We start from the raw sequence: 25,784 nt of genomic DNA, 5'->3' as shown, positions 1-25,784 counted from the left end.
GCATCAATAACTGAATAAATTAACAGTATTGTGTTTGCGTTTCTACTTAAGAGTACTTACCAAGTGTAAACAGCCTACCCCTAATTATACATGAATGAATGTTATAGGAAGAGAGCCAATTATCTGACATAATACATTAGCGTGCGGTAACAGGTTGCCGCCGCTGCCGGCGCACAGCAGAAACATGATCTCTTGTAGAACGAGGGGCAGAAGCAGAATTAACGGAATACCCTTTATTGGCTAGCTGAATAGATGCACACAGCAAGTTCTCCTGGCCCAGGTAAGTGCTGCCACTTTCTCCCAACACGGACATGTAATAAGGCTGCGTGAAGAACAGTCTGCGTGATAAGTCTTTTTGTCGTCTGTGTTGGCGAACTGTAATTAGTATTAAAAGGTCTTCCGTTTCCAAAAAACTTTGCAAAAGATAGCACTTAGCAGTTTGTAGAAAGCGGTTGCCCATAGCAACATCAAACATAAAATGGCAGGTGCAGAGAATAACATAAATTAGCTCATTACACTGGCATTTGCCAAGGGGTGGGATATATCATGTAGCGAGTGAACACTGCGTTCTTGAAGTTGATGGGCTGGACGCAGGAATAATAGGCAAGCGTAAAGAACTCGGACAAGGGCCAGATTGTGACGGCTAGATGACTGGGTCAGAGAACCTCCAAGATGGCGGGTCTTGTGTGGTGTTACCGGTATGCAGTGGTTAGTGTTTACCAAAAGTGGTCCAAGGAAGGACAACCGGTGATAGGTTCGTGGGCGCTCAAGGCTCATTGAGGTGAATGCGAAGATTTCTGTGTAATAGAGTACAGCAGACAGAATAACCAAGAAGCAGCCACTTGTCTTTACCAAATTGCTGATTGCCCATGTGACCTTACAATGTGCTATAGTCATGCATACTTGAGGGTTATTCCCTCCATGTGCACTGCAGGTGGGGCAGATGTAACATGTGCAGAGAGAGTTAGATTTGGGTGGGTTATATTGTTTCTGTGCAGGGTAAATACTGGCTGCTTAATTTCTAAACTGCAATTTAGATTACAGTCAGAACACACCCCACCCAAATCTATCTCTCTCTGCCCATGTTACATCCGCCCCACCTGCACTGCACATGGTTTTGCCCAATTGCTAACTTTTTTTTAGTTTGCTAACAGACCTGAATAAAGTCCCTTATTTCATTTATTATTGACATGTATACAGTGCTTTATAGAAAGTATTGCAGTCACTTCACATTAGTGTCTGCCCTACAGAGCTTACAATCTACAGTACATTCCCTATCACATGGACCCACACACCAGGGTTAGTTTAGCCAGAAGCCAGTTAGAAACCATTTTGACGAGACATAAGAACCTCTTGTCCCATCTAGTCCGTACTAACCACATGTACACCACTAGGGTTAATTTTTGCTGGGAGCCAATTAATCTACCAGCATATTTTTGGATTGTGGTAGGAAACGGGAGTAGGAGAAAACCCTTGCACACAAGGAGAAACTCCAGATAGAGCTTAGGCCAGCAATTGAACTCATGGCCTCAGTGCTGGGCGGCAGTAATACTGACCCACTATGCAACTGTGCCGACCATTGAAAAAAATAAAAATAATAATCTGAGCTGAACACTGATAAAGGATTGGCCAATTCTGATGATCTGATTCGCTACAGGCTACACGGACTAGTCGGAGATACAATTCAAGGCGCTGAGACCATGGTCAAACGATCCGTAAAAGAAAGGTATATTTTCTCTAATTTTGCATAATAAAACTGATTCAAAAATATGTTTGTTAATTCCGATATTCTAAAACCACACAACCCCCCCCCCCCCCCCTTTGGGAAAAAAAACAAAACACTCCCACATGACAACAAAAGGCGTCCCGAGTTGTAATTGCCATGGTCACGACGAGACACAAATAAAGCGTCACAGACATGTGGTGTTTTTAAAAGAAATGTAGATTTTATTATAACGCCTCTTTAAGTGCGCTCCAGTTCCGTCCCTCCTGGGCGACCGGCCCCACTGCAGCAATAACATTTACACTGAGACGTTTGTGCGGCTGACAGGCCGTCAGTGCTGCAATGATCACATCTCATTACAGCGCTATCACATCCCAGTGTCCGGGGAGCAGTCTCATAACAGACAAGAATAGGGAAATCGCGGAAATGGGATGACATCCTTGATGTTGTCCACTCCCAGAATGCATTGCAGGAAGCGCTCGAATCCCATGCCGAAACCGCCGTGCGGAACAGTCCCGTATTTGCGTAAATCTAGATACCTAATTAGAGAGGGAGAAATGTGAAAGCCGCAGATCCCACACTACAGCCTGTATATGTAATATCTGTTAGGAGATAAGAAGAAGAGGCAGATGCTCCTGTATCATGGCCGCCGTGCTTCCTACGCAGATAGTGACTCCGCTAATGGCTCACGTGACTCCCGGCATTGTGCTTTATGAGGTAACATCTGATGTGCGCTTCCTCACAATCACTGCTTCATCGGACATAATCTTATAAGGAATTGCTGAATCCTCTATATTGAAGGATGATATTAGCAGCTGTATCTCACAAAGCAGACAGGCGTTTCCCCTTCACTGCCCTTACCACAGCAGTGCACAGCAATTACAGGGGATAAAGGTTTCACCAAGGATATAACAAGAAGTAGAAAGCTATTTCACATAAACCGGCTACAATAAACTTTTCAGGCCTATAAGATGCTCAATACATGGGAAACCCTTAACGTGCATCCGTTACCTGAGCATATATATGGCATTTGTAGAATTAAATACTTTGGCAAATTGTAACCTATCACTGCACTAAAAGCAACAGTCTCATGAATACTAGTCAGGCCTCATGAATACTTGTTAGGCCTCATGAATACTAGTCAGGCCTCATGAATACTAGTCAGGCCTCATGAATACTAGTGCGGACTAGTTCAGTGGAGACAGGCATGGGGAGTGTCTTCTGGGGAATGCGCTTGCGTCATGTGACCAACCACCATTTTGGGATTTATGCGCAAATGTTCAGAAGCAAACGGTTCTGCAGCTGCTGTTCCTCACACTCCCCAGTTATCACCATCTTTCATTCCCAAAGAATGTACATCACAGAAACAGCCAACGCAGCACATAGTTTGTTTCCATGTAACAGATCTGTCACTAAGGAGGATCCAGCGCAGACCAGCTGTCAAATTGCAGCATTCTGTATGTGTGGATTCAACAGACAATTTCATGCAGAAATCCTATTTCAAGCAGTTATCCCATTACTTTGTAGTATTTGTTGTAATGATTTTGATTAGGGATAATTATTTTTTGAGCAACGTTCTCTTTTAAACAGGACTTTGGAAACGCAGGTGGAGTCGCTTAGTATTTTCTGGGCTCTGTAGCCAGCGTTGTGATGTGTCCTCTAGAACAGGGTTATTATAACGGCTTGGGATTGATATGCCGGCAGTCAGAATACTGAACGCAGCATCCTGACATGGGGAAGGTAAGTATACTTACCTTCCTACAATGGCCCCCCAACACTAACCCTCCCTTCTAGCAGCCTAACCCTAACCGTCCCCGGTGGCGCCTAAACCTAACCCCCCCCCCTCCTCCGTAGTCTAAACCTAACACCCACCTCATAGCAGCTTAAACCTAACCCTCCTCCAGACAGCCTAACCCTAACCGTCCTCAGTGATGCCTAAACCTAACTCCCCCCACTCCCCATAGCTTAAACCTAACCCTCCCCCAACACCACAGCCTAACCCTAACCATCCTCGGCGGTGCCTAAACCTAATCCCCCCCCACCTCCATGCTCGTTCAGGATTCCGGCAGTGGGGTTGTGACTCTAGTTGGGATGCCGGTGTCAGCATTCCGAGTGGTATAGCGATTCTGGTGTTGGTATTTTGGTTGCCGGGATCCCGACCAGATCCCATTATAACTGCCCAAATACCACTTGCATGTTCGTGTGTAACTCTAGGAAGGTGCATCTCAGCATGAATCCGATCATTCACATTGCCCTCCGAGGTGATCCCTACTTTCTGAGAAGTTCTGCACACACTACTAAGACATAGTGAGAAACAGGTAAAGGTTCCCCTGCAGAGGCTCTGTCAGGCGATATAAAGCGTAGGGATCGCTGCTTACCACTGGTATGTGTGATCCAGCCCCAGCCTGTAAGGAAGGAGAGAACATAAAGATTAGTTAGGACTGGAATTCCCCCAGCCAGAGATATTGTGCAATGAAGTATAACAATATATAACAATCCTATTCCCTAACGGTCCTCCTTTCTATTCACACTGGTTACTCACTGAGCAGCGTCATTTGTAGCCTTTACTATGTCAGGATTCCTATATACCACATACGTGATTATTACACCCATGTATCAAAATAGGTGGAATGGTCCCCATGTAAATCATGTATGTTCCCGTTCTACTAGACCTTAGAAATTCCGCCTATGGTGTCCTGCACCTTTCCCACTAGGTAACCTATGTCTCTGCAACAGTGTACAGGCCATCATGTGGCAGAGGCAAGCCCTGGACTGGACAGAACCTGCAGAGGGGGATAACATGGCTACAGTATGTCTCCGACATATTCTCCTGAGTACAGACTCTGTGCCTGATGCAGAGGGGGGAAGCACTGCCGACGCCGGATATAGTGGACGCTGACAGCGGGTGTCTCAGTCCGTGCACATTGGCACACACGGATGTAGACCAGGGAAGGACCTTGAATAGTCATTTACATAAAGTCGCGGACGGGCGGCTGCCAACATACACAGCTGCAGGTGTTTCTGAATCAGGCCTCTAAGCGATACCAGTGTGGAACAAGTTAAGAGTAAATTCTGCACTTGAGATTCCTCAGTAAAGAGAAATAAGAGACCTGCAGAATTCTGAGAATAGTTGTAGGACGTAGTAATGGTTGTATGCAGATTACAGGAGAGAAGACAGACTGGTAGGATAACGCCGGCTGCCAAGTGGAGGACTGAACTGCTGGTAACCTCCGTATCCTAGTAAGCCCATCATAACACATTCCAAATGAATTAAACAGGTTCTGTAGAATCTGTTTTAATCTATGACATCACTGGCTGGCATGTGCTAACGCCAGCAACCGTCCGGACAAAGCCTGGTGCCCATCACTTGCATGTAACGGGTAACCTGTCTAAGGTTACATTACTGGACCTGGCGCTGTATTCTGCCACCACATAACAGTAACACGGGGCAGCTCGGGGTAGAGGAGTCACCATACAGCTGTCCGCATTACAATCTGTAACGCTCCGATCATCAAGGTCTGTGGTACAATGGCCGGCACTTCCGGGCTTCATGCCTGTATTTATTATTACCCCGCATGGGTGTGTGTTAGAGTGGTGGATTAGGAAGAATGGTAAAAATTCCTTTTTGAGAACCTCATCAAAAAAATCAGGACAAAAGGTCTTGTCACTGGCACAGCTGAAATTAAACCATTTTTGTTAAAGCAGCATTAAGGCTTGGCCTAAAGGAACACAGGGGCAGATGTATTAAACCTGGAGAAGTGATAAGCAGTGATAAGTGGAAGGTGATAAAGCACCAGCCAATCAGCTCCTAACTGTCATTTTTCAAATCAATAATGATTGGCTGGTGTGCTATCACCTTGCACTTATCACTTCTTTATCTCTTCTCCAGGTTAATATGTCTGCTCCACAGAGCGCTAATACTTTCTACTAGTGGCGCTGGATGACAGAGATCCTAAAGGGGCACATATCTCAGCCTCCTGTCTCATAGGATTACACTGGAGACCCCTTGTTTCAAACATCATCTCCAAGGAATGACTTGACCTGGGCGATCCTAATGTGCCTGGGTTCCAACAAAAAGCAGAAGATGAAAAAGAGACTAAATACAACTTCAACTTAGTCTTGGTTCTTACGGTTTAATCTCTGTAGCATTGGCCTAAACATGAACCTACCCAAAGCTTTAAACCCATCTCAAAACCATAACCCAGGTCTTCACTTAAGGGTAGATGGACCAAACATAAACTGTGCTAGATAAACGATTGGTTGCTATGAGAAACTTCTTCACTATATCTCTCTCAGGCTTTAAAAACATAAAATTCTACTAGCTCAGATGTTACCATCTGCAAATAAGGACAACGTCGCCCGGGACAGGGGTTGGAGAGGCAAGTTGACATGCGCAGGGGCGGTGTAGAAATGACCAAAGCACAGTAAGGGCGTGTAGACACCAACTGTGGCCGAAATGGCCACTATAGACGTTATACTACCTGCCTGGAGGGAGCTGACTTGCGGGTACCCAAACCCGGAGGCTATTTGCAAACTGACGTTGGAATCTGGTACATGCAAGGGGAAGAGCCGTATTTGCTAACTTGCATATGCACCCAACACAGAATGGGTCGTACAAAATGCATCAGACTCTCTGTAATGCCCACTGAGCGGAAGAAGAAAACACGTAACAGCGCGGTGCTGTCTGACATGTGGGTGTATTTGTCAGTAATTCACAAAGCTAATATACAAGCCAATGTGACAATGACAGCTGTCAGACTATCAAGAACAATTCCAGAGTAATGCTGGGTACACACGACCTGACGGTTGGCAAGTGCAAACATACTTACCAATCGTATGTCCGATGTGTCGTGATTGACCAGACAACTGGGTGAGTATTTAAATGTACCAGCCTAGTTGAGAGGTCAGTCACCGGCGGTACCTGCAGCAAGTGTACAACCGCCCTTGTGCACCGATATATCTGTAGCTATATCGCCCAACTGGCTGTGCCGCATGGCCGACACAATATGGCTGTTAACTTGGTCTTTCACAGACAAATTGGGGTAGACAGCTGCCGACGTTTGAACGGCTGATGTATCCTCGATATATCGCTCAGAGCGTACCCAGCTACACTAGTTTAATAAATAAGTATCTATCTGGGCAACTACATATTTTTTTTAAACCAGACATATAGGTATTGCCCGCAAAGCTTGGTACTTGGGTAGAGATGAGCAAACCTTTTCCTCAAAATATTGCCGCGTTCCGTAGTACGAACAATACTCTACCCCATCCCCATAAAACGGCAGATTGGACTGACTGCAGTTTTGCCAGCTCTCTTCATAGGCTGTAAAATGCAGACGAATCGCAAATTTACAAACACAGCGGAGAAAGTCATTCCATGGAAAATGCAGAGACGTATCTCTGTACCGCTAATGCGCCCAATTCCGCGGCAAAACTCAATTTGCACAAAAAAGAAGGGCAGATTTGAATCTGAATTTAAACCCCCCTGGTTGGTGTCAGTGTCTATGACATTTTCCTAATAGCAGCAGTAATTCCATTCTTCCATTCTAGCGATTGGTACTATCTGGATAACTGTAACTAGATAGTAGACCCTGTACTTAAACACATTTAGGTTCTCTGCCCTACTGCATAAAACCTGTTGGATGGAAGTTGACAGCAATGTAACACCTGTTCTTAAGCAGGTGTCCTCATGGGGAGACAATACCTTGATTTTCATCAAGTGTTCACTCCCAGCTGCAACGTCTAGACGTCCTCACCTAGTCTCCAACTCCCTAGCACGTTGCGGCCTACAGCCTGGTCACCGCCGGAGCACTCAGCCATGACGCCTCGCTGCTATTTTTGTCTCGAGCTCAGTAAATTTAATGCATTAATGTTTATTAGCTTCCCAAATCAGGGCCAGATGACGAGCATCACGCGTTACTCAGAGTATTCGCTGCACAAGGACTGTATTAGCAAACGACTGCCAGGCACTTAGCAGGATATTTCTGGATACATTTCATGAGAGAAGATAGGTTGGGAGGCACAGATTTGTAATTAAGAGAGGTTTCCTAAAGTCCCATGTGAGATTGTTCTAAATTTAGAGGACAAAGGACAATAAACATGAACTCGCAGAACTGATGGTGGTAATGGGGTCAGATTAACATGAATGATCCTCCAGATTTTGGCTCAAAGAATCTCAATTTGAACTTTTGTTTGACCTCTGCCAGCCCTGACCATTTGTTTGGGATACGGACTACTTGTAGACTGCCGCCTGCCCTGACCATAAGCCCCGGTAAAGAACTTGCTCGCTGCTCTGGAAACTCGACCCTCGGACAATCCCTCTCCATCTGCTCCCAATCTTTGCTGAGGAACACTCCTTTAACCAGATGTGTCATCAGATTTGTGGGGCTACCTCCATTACCACTCACAGTACACTATACTTCCTTGGAATATCCTATATTTACATATCCAGTGCCAGATCTAAGATAGAAGTCCCTACAATTACACGTTTAAGACCTTGGGGCAGCTGAGTGATGGAAAGCATCCCCCGTCCTATAGGAAATGGGGGTCCTGCTGTAAGTGAAGACCATGGTTAGCTGTGTTTGGGGGGTATGTTTCCAAGAACATAGATACGTGGCCTCCATATAGCCCCCCCCCCCTCTTACCCCCTTACACCGCTTGTGCATGGACACAGGAAGATTCTTCTACCGCGGGATGCCAGGGAAATTTGAAACCGAAACCGCTGAAAGCACTAAGTGGATGGGTGGGCCACTGTCCAATCAGATCGCTCAGAACTATAGGTGTCAAAAATGCAACATTCTCCTGCTTGCATGGAGAAAAGCCTATACATGCCTCACTGGGAGGGGAGTATCTCACAAATACACATATAATTCTAGTCAGGGCCAGAATAACAATGGGGCGGATGCAGGCCTCCACATAAAAATAGGCCCTTCACCATCCTGGATAAATGGACTAAACCAAGCCCAAAAGATAAAGTAACTGTTGTTTGGGAAGGTATTTAGTAATTGTTCCCTGCCTTCACAATGAGATTATTTATAATGGCATACAGTAACCTGTGTTTTCAAGAAGCTACTTTTACAGAGGTCAGAGGCCATAACAAGGTTTACACTTACCTCATGGCATGTATTTTATCCAGTTGGCTATAACTAGGTGCCGTGATCGCAGAAGAGCAATCAAACCTCTTTTTATTGTGCTGTTAAAGAGTTTTAAGGATCCTAATAAATTTGCAGAAAATACAGCATTTTGGTCACTAAAATGTCATTATCTATTCATGACAGGAAAACGCGATGGATCAAATCAATAATGTCTGAGATACGGTACCTACAGACATTGGCGTTACTATAACGGGTGCATTGTGTGCGGTGCACACGGGCCTCTGGGTCCAGAGAGGCCCACACTGCACTTATGTTTTAATACTTACCTTTCCAGAGTCCAGCATCGTGTGCTGCAGCCATGGCAAAAATCACAGCTAAAATGGCCGCCACATATGTGCAGTAGTGAAATCAGTCTCCGGAACATGGCGGAACCCATGTTTCCGGAAACCTGCGAATGTGCAGTAGACTCTGCCACAATGCCGGAGCCTACTGCGCCATGGAATGGAGGAGGCCAATCCAGAGTCTGCACACGGGCCACCTTCTCTGTTAAAATGCCCCTGCCTACAAGATATAGGTCATGCAACTCAAGACGTCAGGCAGGAGTCAGCCGGGCCAAGGGCCATTTTTTTCTGCGAACGTGTCTCTTAGTATCAACGCAGTGAAACAAAACTGCTTCCCGAGACTGCAATGTGATATACAACACTAGTATATCTGTGTGCGACTCAGTCTGGGTATACTGTATGAAGTCCAATGGAACTGGGTGTAAAAATAAGCCACGCCCACTGCATCATAGCACTTCATATACAGATTCAGGCTCAGTCGCTCACGGATATACAGGTGACTGACGTGGAACTGCCTCAGTGGTGGAACCCCAACTGTTCCTCTAGTGAGGAAACAAAAAACACACAAATAAATGCAAGCATCAACAGGTTAAAAAAAAAAAAACAGTGAAGCAGTAAACATTACGTTTTCAGACGTGACTGCAGGATGTGATGTCTCTCTTCTCTCAAGCTCCCTCCAAACAGTTCTCCAATCCCAGGAACGAGCAAGTCCACAGCAGCCACCTGGAGTGGAGACAGAATGCACAGTGAGATCTACGGGGACAACAGCCAGCCACAAGAGGAGAGAACACCCGGATTCACCCTCTAGCGGGGACACTGTTTTTGTGGCGTTTATGTGGTAGGAAGTTGTATACGCTGCTCTCTGAATGAGAATACGTCAAATAAAGCTTCATCAATTTGAAGTTGCCCACTGCGGATTGCCATTACTTTTTGGAGAGTCCATCCCATATGCAATAGACAATGCAAAAACAATACATCAACTGCCTTCATAGCAGTCATTTATAAACAAAGCCTTTTTAGGACTTCCATAATGTCTTTATTCATAAAGGTGGCGTTATGGGAGCCTGGTGACTCAAGCGCAGTCTTCACTGTTGCATATGCCTGCTAGCAGCACACATGGAGGCAGCCATTTTGTGAAACATTACTGAATGCGCCTCATGCCTTAGTGATGCCACTGGGTGACCTGACAGACTGGACATTGGTTCCGCCGACAAAGGGGCTGCTGGACAAACTTTGCACCGGTATTGTAAGGTCTCAATGAACAGTACAGCCACAGAATATACGGCAACGAAAATTTAGTGAACATATACTTCAGGCCAATTAGGACGAGATAAACCAAATTACTTTATTGTCTTAAATACGGCCACTCCCAGCAAAATGAATCATTAACAAAAAAAAAGATGAGCCCCCAGACTGTTGGAGCGCCATAACGCTACATACAGAGACAAGTAGTTTCAGTCAGAACCGCAGTGTTGCATTAATGCTGCAACTGATGAACGATCAGCAGGGGGCTCTAATAAATACACAAACTGCAGCCGATTACTTGAATCAACAGATGTGAAATGGATTAATGGGCAATTATAGTAAAAGTGAAAATAAATGTAAGTAGCTCATTACTTTACCGTCAGACTCTCTGCGAGATGAGTGGGCAGCGGAGGGACGTCATTAATCACAGGACGTGTGTGTATAAGAAGCCTCTATGTGATCTTTTGTGCTTTTTAGCTTTCAGCTGTGCTGAAACGTTGCTTTGCTAATCTCCACATCACAGCAGGCCTTCCACTCTTACTAATGCCACCCACTTCTAGTACACGCATTCCCGGGGGTGACGACTGCTGCCCAGATCCCCAGTATCCGGATCTGGAATCAGGGGGTATCCAACTTTTTGACTGCCACGCAGAAAATGTTCTTTATTCTGAGATTGTCAACTTTCGCACCCAAAAGTTTAGTTATCAACTCTATTGACTTCCTGGGGCTTATCGAACCTGCGGATCATCTTATCAACCCTGGGGGTGTCCATGCAGACCACTATGCACCCCCACTCCCCCCCCAAAAAAAAATAGAACAACAATGGACAACACTTTGGCCCATAACAACACTGAGGTTGGTGTCAGTGTAGGAAGGGTGGGGTATAAGAGTACTAGGTAGCTAGGTTATAATTAGAAGGCTTAGGCCACCACAGAGCAGGCACCCCAGGAAAGGTACTAAGCTGGCTGATATTAAGACATAGAGGGGTATTCAATTAGTGCCGTTTTTTCGATCAGTCGAAAAAAACTGCACTTTTTGCCCATTTTTAGGTCAAATTTACATTTGACCTATTCAATGCCTGTGCCGTTTTTTTGACTGGTCAAAAAATCCAGCACTGGCGAAAAACCACATGTATTGGTGCGGATACACATGTTTTGGCGAATTCGCATGCCGATTCGAAAAAAAAAAAAAAAGTGAAACAGCATAGGCAAAAAATGGATTAAAAAATGGGCGAAAATGCCCGCAATTGAATACCCTGTATCGAATTAGTGCCATTTTTTCAACCAGTCGAAAAAACTGCACTAATTGAATACCCCCCATAGCCTAAATTACCGGGTATTTGCCTGTGCACATGCATCTACCAGGGTCTCGGCTGTGTGTACACAAAACTGACCCATGTCGGAATCCTGGGTCTGTGTCCCTGCTCGGTACCAGGGTTATTCCCGGGTCGGCTGTAGTGTGAATAACATAAGCCAGGCCACGCCTAAAAGGTGCGGATTTGCGGGCACAGTGGCGCTTGGACATTCCATCCAACATACACTGTCTGACGGAAGACCCGGATCTGGTGTGAATGGAGACAACCTGGGAATAATCTGAAACCCCAGCTTCAAACCGTGCTCCGTATCCCGGGGACATGGCGTGCTAAAGCCGGGGTTTATGCGTGAGAGGAGCTGATGTTGGAAAAAGGAGAATTGGGCAATTTCTCTACTGACTCTACCGCGGTGAGAAGAGGGGGCTGGGAGATATGGGGTGGGGGCTGTGCTGGGGGGAAATTTGTTAAATGGCCATAAATGCTTATAACTGTGTAGCCAGGGAAGATAGATCAGTGCTGTCACATGGGGGGGAGGAATGTGGAGAGGGGTCAGTGGGAGCGATCATTCATAATATGGTTGATAGATATACAGAGACTAGTGCTAATACACTGGGGGCGGGTTATGCTGCACTGGGTATAACCGATACATGGTCAAAGATTCCTTGCTATAAGCGGTCATGTGCACAGCCAGACATCACGGTGATGCTAGCAGCCCATTTACGAGAACTACATTGCCTCCCACCAAGATAAGGGGTAATATTGGACTTCGGGGTATTGAATAAAACAGATATATCTAACATACAGGTAATGGGGCATTTAGGAAATCATGATCGTATTGTAACTTTAGTTGTGTTTTAACCACTCCACTGCTAAGGATGAGTGGGACTCATCCTTAGCACTGCAAGGATTTAACTGGTTATGGTGGTGATGGTGGGGGGAATAATATATAAAAGTCCACCCATATAGTTACTTTATTCAAATTCGGGAAGTAGCAGAGTTTGGAGACATAACTGCGACAGGGCATCATGATGATGTCATAAAGCCCCACCCAGTCCTGGCAAACTAATAACCTATGTATAGAATCCGGATCATTGTTGTTATTGGCAAGGTGGATAAAAGCCGAAGCCACATAGCATTTTTGCTGGTGGAGAGACAGAACAATACGCACATTCGGTCAGTTCCAATAAAAAAGCATGTTTGGGCTATTTTGAATTAATTGATTTTGCCGTTTGAGGAGAAATATGTATCTAATACCATTATCAGGAAACGGAAAGTCTTCCGAATAAAAAGCAAAGTATAAATCGTGCGGGGGCTGAATACATAATCACTGATTTTTTATATTGGAAAATGGGCAGCACCAACACAGGCTCAGCAACAAAGTTAACCCCCTTCAGTGGCAAGTTCTGAATTTAAAAACACACCCTGGGGGGGGGGGGGGGGGGGTGTTTTTAAATTCAAGTGGGAGCGGAGGGGGGGTGGCTGCAAGGGGGGGGGGGGGGCGACTGATGGGGCAGGGCGAGGTAATCGCCTGACGAGCGCCCGCGGGGATCGCCAGCCCCAGCGCTGGGCGCCCAGGAATCAGCATAAGCCATTTTACGGCTAAGCCCGCTGCCCGGCCAATAGGAGTCCAGGGGACGGGCTGAACTCCATAATGGAGTATACTGATTCCCGGCTGCCGTGCATGCTGCACTGCTGTCCCCGGGGAATCAGTCAGTAGTATGCCCGGAAATCTTCAGGGTTTGCCAGTGCTGTCTGCGCTGGCAACTCCGGAAGATTTCTGGGCAAACCACTGAAGGGGTTAATAAAACCTATAAAAGTTTTTCAGAAAATTGTGGAGTTTACAGGGATTGCGCTCCAGACGGCTGAGCTCTGAGATTCCGGCTAAACTTGTACGATTTTTTTTTTAAAGCGGCAATCATTTACATTGATTGCCGCTTTAAAAAAAAAAAACCTGTAAAGGTTTGGCTGGAATCTTGGAGCTCAGCCGTGTCAGACTGCATTACATCCGGCATAAAGAGCAAGTCTAACACAAAAGTTCATAAATAGGAAAAATAAGAATTTACTTACCGATAATTCTATTTCTCGTAGTCCGTAGTGGATGCTGGGGACTCCGTAAGGACCATGGGGAATAGCGGCTCCGCAGGAGACTGGGCACAAAAGTAAAGCTTTAGGACTACCTGGTGTGCACTGGCTCCTCCCCCTATGACCCTCCTCCAAGCCTCAGTTAGGATACTGTGCCCGGACGAGCGTACACAATAAGGAAGGATTTTGAATCCCGGGTAAGACTCATACCAGCCACACCAATCACACCGTATAACTTGTGATCTAAACCCAGTTAACAGCATGATAACAGAGGAGCCTCTAGAAAAGATGGCTCACTACAGCAATAACCCGATTTTTGGTAACAATAACTATGTACAAGTATTGCAGACAATCCGCACTTGGGATGGGCGCCCAGCATCCACTACGGACTACGAGAAATAGAATTATCGGTAAGTAAATTCTTATTTTCTCTGACGTCCTAGTGGATGCTGGGGACTCCGTAAGGACCATGGGGATTATACCAAAGCTCCCAAACGGGCGGGAGAGTGCGGATGACTCTGCAGCACCAAATGAGAGAACTCCAGGTCCTCCTCAGCCAGGGTATCAAATTTGTAGAATTTTACAAACGTATTTGCTCCTGACCAAGTAGCTGCTCGGCAAAGTTGTAAAGCCGAGACCCCTCGGGCAGCCGCCCAAGATGAGCCCACCTTCCTTGTGGAGTGGGCATTTACAGATTTTTGGCTGTGGCAGGCCTGCCACAGAATGTGCAAGCTGAATTGTACTACAAATCCAACGAGCAATAGTCTGCTTAGAAGCAGGAGCACCCAGCTTGTTGGGTGCATACAGGATAAACAGCGAGTCAGATTTTCTGACTCCAGCCGTCCTGGAAACATATATTTTCAGGGCCCTGACAACGTCTAGCAACTTGGAGTCCTCCAAGTCCCTAGTAGCCGCAGGCACCACAATAGGTTGGTTCAGGTGAAACGCTGAAAACCACCTTAGGGAGAAACTGAGGACGAGTCCTCAATTCCGCCCTGTCCGAATGGAAAATCAGATAAGGGCTTTTACAGGATAAAGCCGCCAATTCTGACACGCGCCTGGCCCAGGCCAGGGCCAACAGCATGACCACTTTCCATGTGAGATATTTTAACTCCACAGATTTAAGTGGTTCAAACCAATGTGACTTTTGGAACCCAAAAACTACATTGAGATCCCAAGGTGCCACTGGAGGCACAAAAGGAGGCTGTATATGCAGTACCCCTTTTACAAACGTCTGAACTTCAGGGACTGAAGCTAGTTCTTTTTGGAAGAAAATTGACAGGGCCGAAATTTGAACCTTAATGGACCCCAATTTCAGGCCCATAGACACTCCTGTTTGCAGGAAATGTAGGAATCGACCCAGTTGAATTTCCTCCGTCGGGCCTTACTGGCCTCGCACCACGCAACATATTTTCGCCAAATGCGGTGATAATGTTTTGCGGTTACATCCTTCCTGGCTTTGATCAGGATAGGGATGACTTCATCCGGAATGCCTTTTTTCCTTCAGGATCCGGCGTTCAACCGCCATGCCGTCAAACGCAGCCGCGGTAAGTCTTGGAACAGACAGGGTCCTTGCTGGAGCAGGTCCCTTCTTAGAGGTAGAGGCCACGGATCCTCCGTGAGCATCTCTTGAAGTTCCGGTTACCAAGTCCTTCTTGGCCAATCCGGAGCCACGAATATAGTGCTTACTCCTCTCCATCTTATCAATCTCAGTACCTTGGGTATGAGAGGCAGAGGAGGGAACACATACACTGACTGGTACACCCACGGTGTTACCAGAGCGTCTACAGCTATTGCCTGAGGGTCCCTTGACCTGGCGCAATACCTGTCGAGTTTTTCCCAACGGTTTATAATCATGTGCAAGACTTCTGGGTGAAGTCCCCACTCTCCCGGGTGGAGGTCGTGTCTGCTGAGGAAGTCTGCTTCCCAGTTGTCCACTCCCGAAATGAATACTGCTGACAGTGCTATCACATGATTTTCCGCACAGCGAAGAATCCTTGCAGCTTCTGCCATTGCCCTCCTGCTTCTTGTGCCACCCTGTCTGTTTACGTGGGTGACTGCCGTGATGTTGTCCGACTGGATCAACACCGGCTGACCTTGAAGCAGAGGTCTTGCTAAGCTTAGAGCATTGTAAATGGCCCTTAGCTTCAGGATATTTATGTGAAGTGATGTCTCCAGGCTTGACCATAAGCCCTGGAAATTCCTTCCCTGTTTGACTGCTCCCCAGCCTCGCAGGCTGGCATCCGTGGTCACCAGGACCCAGTCCTGAATGCCGAATCTGCGGCCCTCTAGAAGATGAGCACTCTGCAACCACCACAGGAGGGACACCCTTGTCCTTGGTGACAGGGTTATCCGCTGATGCATCTGAAGATGCGACCCGGACCATTTGTCCAGCAGGTCCCACTGGAAAGTTCTTGCGTGGAATCTGCCGAATGGGATTGCTTCGTAGGAAGCCACCATTTTACCCAGAACCCTTGTGCATTGATGCACTGAGACTTGGCTCGGTTTTAGGCGGTTCCTGACTAGCTCGGATAACTCCCTGGCTTTCTCCTCCGGGAGAAACACCTTTTTCTGGACTGTGTCCAGGATCATCCCTAGGAACAGAAGACGAGTCGTCGGAACCAGCTGCGATTTTGGAATATTGAGAATCCAACCGTGCTGCCGCAACACTACCTGAGATAGTGCTACACCGACCTCCAACTGTTCTCTGGATCTTACCCTTATCAGGAGATCGTCCAAGTAAGGGATAACTAAAACTCCCTTCCTTCGAAGGAGTATCATCATTTCGGCCATTACCTTGGTAAAGACCCGGGGTGCCGTGGACCATCCAAACGGCAGTGTCTGAAACTGATAGTGACAGTTCTGTACCACAAACCTGAGGTACCCTTGGTGAGAAGGGTAAATTGGGACATGAAGGTAAGCATCCTTGATGTCCAGAGACACCATGTAGTCCCCTTCTTCCAGGTTCGCAATCACTGCTCTGAGTGACTCCATCTTGAATTTGAACTTCTGTATGTAAGTGTTCAAAGATTTTAGATTTAAAATCGGTCTCACCGAGCCGTCCGGCTTCGGTACCACAACAGTGTGGAATAATACCCCTTTCCCTGTTGCAGGAGGGGTACCTTGATTATCACCTGCTGGGAATACAGCTTGTGAATGGCTTCCAAAACTGCCTCCCTGTCGGAGGGAGACGTCGGTAAAGCCGACTTTAGGAAACGGCGAGGGGGAGACGTCTCGAATTCCAATTTGTACCCCTGAGATACCACCTGAAGGATCCAGGGGTCTACTTGCGAGTGAGCCCACTGCGCGCTGAAATTCTTGAGACGGGCCCCCACCTAGCCTGAGTCCGCTTGTAAAGCCCCAGCGTCATGCTGAGGGCTTGGCAGAGGCGGGAGAGGGCTTCTGTTCCTGGGAACTGGCTGATTTCTGCAGCCTTTTTCCTCTCCCTCTGTCACGGGGCAGAAATGAGGAACCTTTTGCCCGCTTGTCCTTATGGGAACGAAAGGACTGCGCCTGATAATACGGCGTCTTCTTATGTTGAGAGGCGACCTGGGGTAAAAACGTGGATTTCCCAGCTGTTGCCGTGGCCACCAGGTCTGAAAGACCGACCCCAAATAACTCCTCCCCTTTATAAGGCAATACTTCCATATGCCGTTTGGAATCCGCATCACCTGACCACTGTCGTGTCCATAACCCTCTTCTGGCAGAAATGGACAACGCACTTACTCTTGATGCCAGTCGGCAAATATTCCGCTGTGCATCACGCATATATAGAAATGCATCTTTTAAATGCTCTATAGGCAATAATATACTGTCCCTATCTAGGGTATCAATATTTTCAGTCAGGGAATCCGACCACGCCAACCCAGCACTGCACATCCAGGCTGAGGCGATTGCTGGTCGCAGTATAACACCAGTATGTGTGTAAATACATTTTAGGATACCCTCCTGCTTTCTATCAGCAGGATCCTTAAGGGCGGCCATCTCAGGAGAGGGTAGAGCCCTTGTTTTGACAAGCGTGTGAGCGCTTTATCCACCCTAGGGGGTGTTTCCCAACGCACCCTAACCTCTGGCGGGAAAGGATATAATGCCAATAACTTTTTAGAAATTATCAGTTTTTATCGGGGGAAACCCACGCTTCATCACACACCTCATTTAATTTCTCAGATTCAGGAAAACTACAGGTAGTTTTTCCTCACCGAACATAATACCCCTTTTGGTGGTACTCGTATTATCAGAAATGTGTAAAACATTTTTCATTGCCTCAATCATGTAACGTGTGGCCCTACTGGAAGTCACATTTGTCTCTTCACCGTCGACACTGGAGTCAGTATCCGTGTCGGCGTCTGTATCTGCCATCTGAGGTAACGGGCGCTTTAGAGCCCCTGACGGCCTATGAGACGTCTGGACAGGCACAAGCTGAGTAGCCGGCTGTCTCATGTCAACCACTGTCTTTTGTAAAGAGCTGACACTGTTAATTCCTTCCAACAGTTCACCCACTCAGGTGTCGACCCCCTAGGGGGTGACATCCCTATTACAGGCAATTTGCTCCGCCTCCACATCATTTTCCTCCTCATACATGTCGACACAAACGTACCGACACACAGCACACACACAGGGAATGCTCTGATAGAGGACAGGACCCCACTAGCCCTTTGGGGAGACAGAGGGAGAGTTTGCCAGCACACACCAGAGCGCTATATATATACAGGGATAACCTTATATAAGTGTTTTTCCCCTTATAGCTGCTGTATTGTTAATACTGTGCCTAATTAGTGCCCCCCTCTCTTTTTTAACCCTTTCTGTAGTGTAGTGACTGCAGGGGAGAGCCAGGGGAGCTTCCCTCCAACGGAGCTGTGAGGGAAAATGGCGCCAGTGTGCTGAGGAGATAGGCTCCGCCCCTTTTTCGCGGACTTTTCTCCTGCTTTTTTATGGATTCTGGCAGGGGTTAAAATTCATCCATATAGCCCTGGGGGCTATATGTGATGTATTTTCGCCAGCCAAGGTGTTTTTATTGCTGCTCTGGGCGCCCCCCCCTAGCGCCCTGCACCCTCAGTGACCGAAGTGTGAAGTGTGCTGAGGAGCAATGGCGCACAGCTGCAGTGCTGTGCGCTACCTTGGTGAAGACAGGATGTCTTCTGCCGCCGATTTTCCGGACCTCTTCTTGCTTCTGGCTCTGTAAGGGGGCCGGCGGCGCGGCTCTGGGACCGGACTCCGAGGCTGGGCCTGTGTTCGATCCCTCTGGAGCTAATGTCCAGTAGCCTAAGAAGCCCAATCCACTCTGCACGCAGGTGAGTTCGCTTCTTCTCCCCTTAGTCCCTCGATGCAGTGAGCCTGTTGCCAGCAGGTCTCACTGAAAATAAAAAACCTAAAACTAAACTTTTCACTAAGCAGCTCAGGAGAGCCACCTAGTGTGCACCCTTCTCGTTCAGGCACAAAAATCTAACTGAGGCTTGGAGGAGGGTCATAGGGGGAGGAGCCAGTGCACACCAGGTAGTCCTAAAGCTTTACTTTTGTGCCCAGTCTCCTGCGGAGCCGCTATTCCCCATGGTCCTTACGGAGTCCCCAGCATCCACTAGGACGTCAGAGAAAAATGAAAAGCGCCAGGTGAGTAACAGATGAAGGAGGGAAACTGAATGGCGTGAAGAAGCAGCTTATTAATACGTTCCCTTCACGTGCGTGCATAAAGGCGCACAGTGCTAGGAAAGGTACGGTGACGCAATCCATCATTTCTTAGTTACGGACGTAACAGGATTAGCATCACAGGATCGGCGGGAGGCAGATGTGGGCTGAATACACTGTATAAACCTAATTACTATCATCAAATGCTTAAAGGGAGGAGTGAAGTCAGCACAGTATCCGTGGCAGGGACACAACTCGCAGGAAGCCTTAGACAGATAATAGGGACAGCCCAAAATATTTTACTGAACTTAAACAAACGCGTCACGTGGACGTTCTTAAGGGACTGAACTCTCCCAGCTAATCTGATAAGTTTATGAGGAACGGAGCTGTAAAACACTGGCTGTGACTCATTTGTAACTTGCTAAAGAATTTGATAGCTGCAGATAACAGATGGTACATAAACGCCAAGGAGGCGAGAGGATAATATGTACTGAGCAGATAACTGGCGGAGGAATAGGCAGCAGAGGGATGTTACTACTGTAACAGTCAGGCAGGGATAAAGCATTTCGTAAGGAGCCTCAGAGACAGTCTGGGATGGAAGGCCTGGATACACACTATCGGCGGGATGTAATGGAGGTGTGGGATGCGGCCCAATCACAAAGGGTTTTTCAAAGTGACCGCCCATTTAAAAACAAACCTCTGACATTGGCCGACATCCCGCCGTATAAGATTATCTGTCCAATCTGGCTGGTTGGAACACAAATCTAGTAATGTATGGGAGCAAATGACAATTGACCATTTGCTCCCAAAATCCGGGAAAAAACGGTCGTTCGGATAAATTGGTTAAATCAAATGGATTTAACCAATTTGTCTGAATGGCCATTTTTTTTTTACTGTTTTCCTGTGTTTGGGAGCAAATGGTCAATTGTCATTTGCATCCGTTTATTACAGAGGAAAGGGGGCTGGACAGTCGAACAAGTTCCACTTATAGTGAACTAAAGATATTGTGTCACTTCATGAACAGTCCATATTTACATGTAATCATGTGTGGTGCTCCCAAGAGTAAGAAATAAACACGTTGGGGTAAATTCACTAAAGTGTGAACTATTATTACAAGTGGTGATGTTGCCCACAGCAACCAATTCAATTCTATTTAGTATTCATCTAGCACCATCTAGAAGATAATCGCTGGAATCTGATTGGTTGCTGTGGGCACCAGCTCCACTTCTAATTAAAACTCACACTCTAGTAAATTGACCGCGTTATGAAAATAGGGACAGATAACTGTATTGGCTGGGGCACTGCCTATAATAAATACAACATTACTTTTACTGTAATTAAGACTCACAAACACAAAGCTAATAGAGGCATCTGCTTATTATTCAGTGGCGACAGCAAAGATCATAGCGGTAGAAACTCTGTTCTCTTTAAGAGGGAGAAGTATCCAGAATGACTGTCCTGCTTCAATGATATTGGATTAGAAGATTGTGGTGTTAGAAGGTTTAAGGGAGATCCGTCAAGCCTTGGAGAGAGAACGCACCAACCAATCAGATACTCACTGCCCTGTTACTGGCTGTGTTTGAAAAATGTCAAGAGCTGATTGGTTGGTACTTTATCTCTCTCCAATGCTTGACAGACCTCCCTTAAAGTCTTATACCACCACAATTTATTAATGAAATATGATTGGAGAAGGTCGGTAAAATTCAGCTGCACGGTGATACCGCATCATTGGAAGACCTGGTCCATCTGCGCATGTTACCCGGCTTCGCATATCACCTGAGCGCAGTGGGAGTGGCTGCTCTAAGGCTTGCCACTTGTTATATAAAAAAAGAAATGTTATTAGTAAAAGCATTGTGGAGTTTTTATTATAATACTAATATTATTATAACGTATTCGCACATATCCCCCAGGGTGTAAATAAGTGACGCAGCTCGTGAATATCCACTCACCGTGTGCTGAGGTCCATCCTCGTTGTCCCGCATGTAAAATGGCTTCAGGTCATACGGGTAGTCGGTGACGAACACAGGAACATCCCCACAATGTCTGACCAGGTATTTCTCGTGTTCCGTCTGCAGATCACATCCCCACTGCACGGAGGAGAACAGGCCCGGTATTACACATACAGTAATCCTTCAGGTCACAGGAGCGGAGGCCTCAGCACTCCAAGTGTAACTCTCACTGTATTACTCTAATGTGTGTGGCTGTCCTGCGACCATTAGTGATGGGTTTTCTTCTGTGCTCTTCAGCCAGGTTTTTACACTTTCATGCAGAGCGGTTTATTTCAGCTGCACTCGCTGCTTTGGCTACAACGGTGTCCAAAGTTGTCTGAAAACTGCATAAAGCATGACAAACAAAAACCCAGTCACTTTTATATAATGCAGACTTAGTGTTCCCGCCAGGATGTGAGCAGGGCGCTACGTTGTGGGCATAGCACTGCCGAAAAAGGGGCTTGGCCAACCGAGAGGGGGGGGGGGGGTACATCCCCTCCAACATCACTATTATGGCGGTGCAGTCCCTTCGGCGTCACATCTTGGGGGCGTGCCCAGCACTTACGGAGTGGTAGGCTTCCCCCAAGCTCTCCCCGTATTGTGAATAGATGCCGTGTACATGGGTCTATAAATGCAGCAGATAGGCACCGAGCAGGGTGCCGGTAAAGGGCAGGGCACATTTTTCCTCGTCCAGGGTGCGGCGCCCTGCTAAAACAGCCTAGCGTGAACACTAAGGGGTCTATTTACTAAGCCTTGGGTGGAGATAAAGTGGACGGAGATCAAGTACCAGCCAATCAGCTCCTAACTGCTACAGTAGGTCACAGGCTGGGTTTGCAAAATGACAGTTAGGAGCTGATTGGCTGGTACTTTATCTCCATCCAAGGCTTAGTAAATAGACCCCTAAGTCCGGATGGAGCATTGGGCCTGGGCCTTGGGAGTGTTGGAAGAGATGTACCCGCACTCAGCGCTATAGGAGTATAGGACGGACGTGTGCAGGAATCAGGGAATGACAGGCTCTGGTGAGAGGTTCAGCAGGTGATTTTGCTCTTGGCTGGACCTCATTCTTGGACCCTCTCCCAGATGAGCAGCGCAATTGGCAATGTGCAAGTATTTTTTTAAGGTGACACTAATGTGCCTGATAAAGAAACTGTGACTGCGATTGCGTAAGGAGCGGTTGTATATAAATATGCATATGTTGCAGCCTCCGGGTGGCATCTCAGATCGCGTGTGGACAGACATGCAACCATTAGACATACATTGGTCAAGCATGGCTGTGGTAAATAAGACGCCGGAACCATTATAACTGCATATGCGATTGCAGTTGCAAGCTGCGACACAACCCTAAGCGGTTGCCACATGCATGCCTGCATTTCGGTGCCCCCCTTCCCCATTACCACCAACAGACGCCCACAGACAATTTTGCAAATAAATCATCACTGCATCCGCCACTGCAAGCCCACCGTGCCACATGTGCGGTGCAAAAAAAGTGCTCCACTTGGTCTGACGTTGCGTCCATAGCCGAATCGGGGCCTAAACACCCATTTCACGGACAGGGACTAACATGGAGTACGAGTGGTAATGGTAAGTATGTTCGCTGTGGTATATATGGCGGTCTGAAAAAACCTTGCTAAATTAGAGGACGGCGCCCGTGAACAGCCTACGTGCGTGCGCCAATCTTGGAAAAATGGTGCTGCACTGCACCCCATGCATCAATTACAGATACACCCATGTGCTAGATGCAAGACTCAGAATCGGGCCCATAAGCTACTGAATACATTTTACATAGAAAAAAAATTATAATTATATGACTGCAGCACGGGGAATGTATGATTGTAGTGTTCACTCTAGCATTTGGGCAGGGCAGGGTGCCGGACTGAGGGGTGTGGCCACGCAAAATAGGGGGTGTGGTCATTTTGTGCAACAAATGTAGGCGGTTCAGCCCACAGACGTTAAAACAGGTGGCGTGGGCGCCCGGCGGCGTCACTGTTGGGGGCGTGCCCAGCACCTACGGAGGTGCTGGGCTTCCCCCAAGCTCTCTCACAGCGTGAATGGATGCCGCGCGCATGCGCACGGCATCTTTACACGCTGGGAGGGCAGGAAGCGGGCGACTGTTCTAGCAGGGCGCCGCAGAAAGGGCAGGGCGGATTTTACCTTTAAAAAATTGGGCAGGGCGCGGCGCCCTGCTATAACAGCCTAGCGTGAACACTAGATCTTGCACGCTGTAGTGTGGGTCACGCTTGCGCCAAACCTCTCATGCACCAGACACCTGGCATTGCCAGACTGAGAATAAAACCTGAGCTATATTTTGTTATATATTTGTCTGCTTCTCTCCGTAACAACGTATAAATGGAGAATAAATTCCGCGTTCTGCTACTGACAGAGCCCTTCACAGCAAAATCATTTTATTCCTCAGCTAAAATACAAAACGTAAAAGTCAGTCGGAAAAAAAAACATTATGACGGAAGAAATAAAGACTCTCTATTGTTAGTAGGCCTGGAACAATAGACACTTCCAGCTGTGCTAACACAAACCAGCTGCTCTCGCAGACGAAGGTTATGGGAGAAAAGTGTCTGATGGAATCGTGCTTGGTACATAACACGAGAAAGCAACACGTATGCAAAGCATGTTCCTCCCGTGTGTCCGCAGGAACTGCCTCTCTCTGCCACAGGTCAGGTAATACCCACCTCTGTCCTGTGCTGGAAGGAATGGCCACATCTCTGCAGAATGTCCAGAGCTTCTGTATAAGACATTCTAGGGGGAGAAACACAAAGAGGAAGAATATAAAAATGCAGCCGGGCCGAGGCGTGTAATTAAATAACCTTACATAGAAGCAGGGTCCTATTTATAGATAACCATGGCACAGAACAGAAAGGATTATTTATAGGAGAAGCTATTTAGAGGACAATAAGACCCTCTTGTAACTAGAGCACATTTTTTCCTTAATTGGAGCCACTCCGTACTAATTACTGCACTTGAGCAACTCTGGCTGTTCCTGACTCCTGTGTGTAATTGCGGCTCTAGTACGCTCATGATCTCAGTGGGCTGCCATGTAAAGAGGAGTCTCTGCGTAAGCAATCATTAATGTCGTACGGATGGGAACGGACAGATCAGCAGCTAGCAGATTAGACATAGCCTATAAACCAGGGTTAGGCAAGTTCAGGAGTTCCAACTGGCAGGGCACATTGGTACTTGTAGTTACACAACAGTACCGAGGCTGCTTAAGCCCTTTCCCTATAGTCTACAGAGCATGCACCATAAAATCTAGTGTCTCATTTACAACGCCATCCCGGAGAGTAGGCTCACCTCCCATACAATGTTCCAGTAGGACAGTCAAATAACGATTTTTTTTACTCACCTTAAAATCTCTCTCTGTGCCCATCCGGGGGACGCTGCGCACTTACTACTGGCTTAGTGTGCATGGTCGTGGAGTTTGGCACAGAATCTATAAAAACTAACTCTTCCCCCCTCTAACCCCGCCCATATACAGTCTCTCCACAGACAGGGCCTAAGTTAACGTTTAGCAAAGCCACAAGAGTCAGAACAAACCAGTAACAGTAAACCAGACAAGAAAAGGGAGGGATCGCAGCGTCCCCCAAATGGACCCGGAGAAAGAGATTGTACGGCGAGTAAGAAAATCATCAATTCTCCTTCGCACTTACTAATGGGATATCCCAAAGCAAGCTAATAAGAGGAGGGAGAAGCGGACGGTAGTGCCGCCTGCAAAATTTGATGCAGAGGAAGTCTCCATACCGAAGGTATGGAAACGCTAGAATTTTGTGAAGGTATGGACAGACGACCAGGTCGACGCTCTGCAGAGTTGCCCAAACGGAAGCACCCCCGCGAACAGCCCAGGAAGCACCAACAGCTCTAGTCGAATGAGCCCATAGTGGGTCCGGAACAGGAACAGCAAATGAAACATATTCCTGACGAATCGCCGTTGTGACCAAACTAGCCACTGTATTTTTAGAGGCCAGTCAACCGCGCTTGGGCGCATCAACAAGAACCAACAACGGGTCCGTGCAGCGAATGGCCTCCGTACGGGAAATATAGATGCGTAAAGTCCGAACAACATCCAACAAAGCCAAGTGATCATGTGAACTAGATAAATCCGATCCAAAAGCAGGAAGCACAATGTCCTGATTTAGATGAAAGGCCGATACTACTTTTGGTAGAAAGGAGGGTTTTGTACGCAAATCTACCTGATCCTTATGGAAAACCAACAATGGTGGTCTGCAAGACAGGGTTGCCAGCTTGGAAACATGCCTTAAGGGTGAGAAAGCATAATTCTACAGATTCTAGAGGCTCAAAAGGTGGTTTCTGAAGAGCCATGAGAACAAAGTTTAAGTCCCAAGAAGGAACCGGAGGAACATATGGAGG

The 25,784-nt window shown here is 47.1% G+C and overlaps 1 protein-coding gene across 3 annotated transcripts in view; it reads right to left on the bottom strand.

Annotated features, from left to right (window-relative positions):
• Positions 1 to 1,924: 1,924 nt before the first annotated feature.
• Positions 1,925 to 25,784, bottom strand: part of NARS2 (asparaginyl-tRNA synthetase 2, mitochondrial) — an 83,204-nt gene continuing 59,344 nt past the window's right edge. For all 3 annotated transcript variants that reach the window (XM_063951315.1, XM_063951311.1, XM_063951312.1), the window contains exons 11-15: positions 24,092 to 24,158; positions 21,369 to 21,506; positions 9,784 to 9,881; positions 4,102 to 4,128; positions 1,925 to 2,262 (exon numbers count right to left, since the gene is read on the bottom strand). In XM_063951315.1, coding sequence (XP_063807385.1) covers positions 2,118 to 2,262; positions 4,102 to 4,128; positions 9,784 to 9,881; positions 21,369 to 21,506; positions 24,092 to 24,158 — 475 coding nt within the window. In that variant the 3' untranslated portion in view covers positions 1,925 to 2,117. The remainder of the gene's footprint in view (positions 2,263 to 4,101; positions 4,129 to 9,783; positions 9,882 to 21,368; positions 21,507 to 24,091; positions 24,159 to 25,784) is intronic.

Source organism: Pseudophryne corroboree, chromosome 2 (assembly GCF_028390025.1).
Source record: "Pseudophryne corroboree isolate aPseCor3 chromosome 2, aPseCor3.hap2, whole genome shotgun sequence".
Lineage (NCBI taxonomy): Eukaryota > Metazoa > Chordata > Amphibia > Anura > Myobatrachidae > Pseudophryne > Pseudophryne corroboree.
Note: the sequence above shows the minus strand (reverse complement) of the source record. Positions and strands in the feature narration are given on the sequence as shown.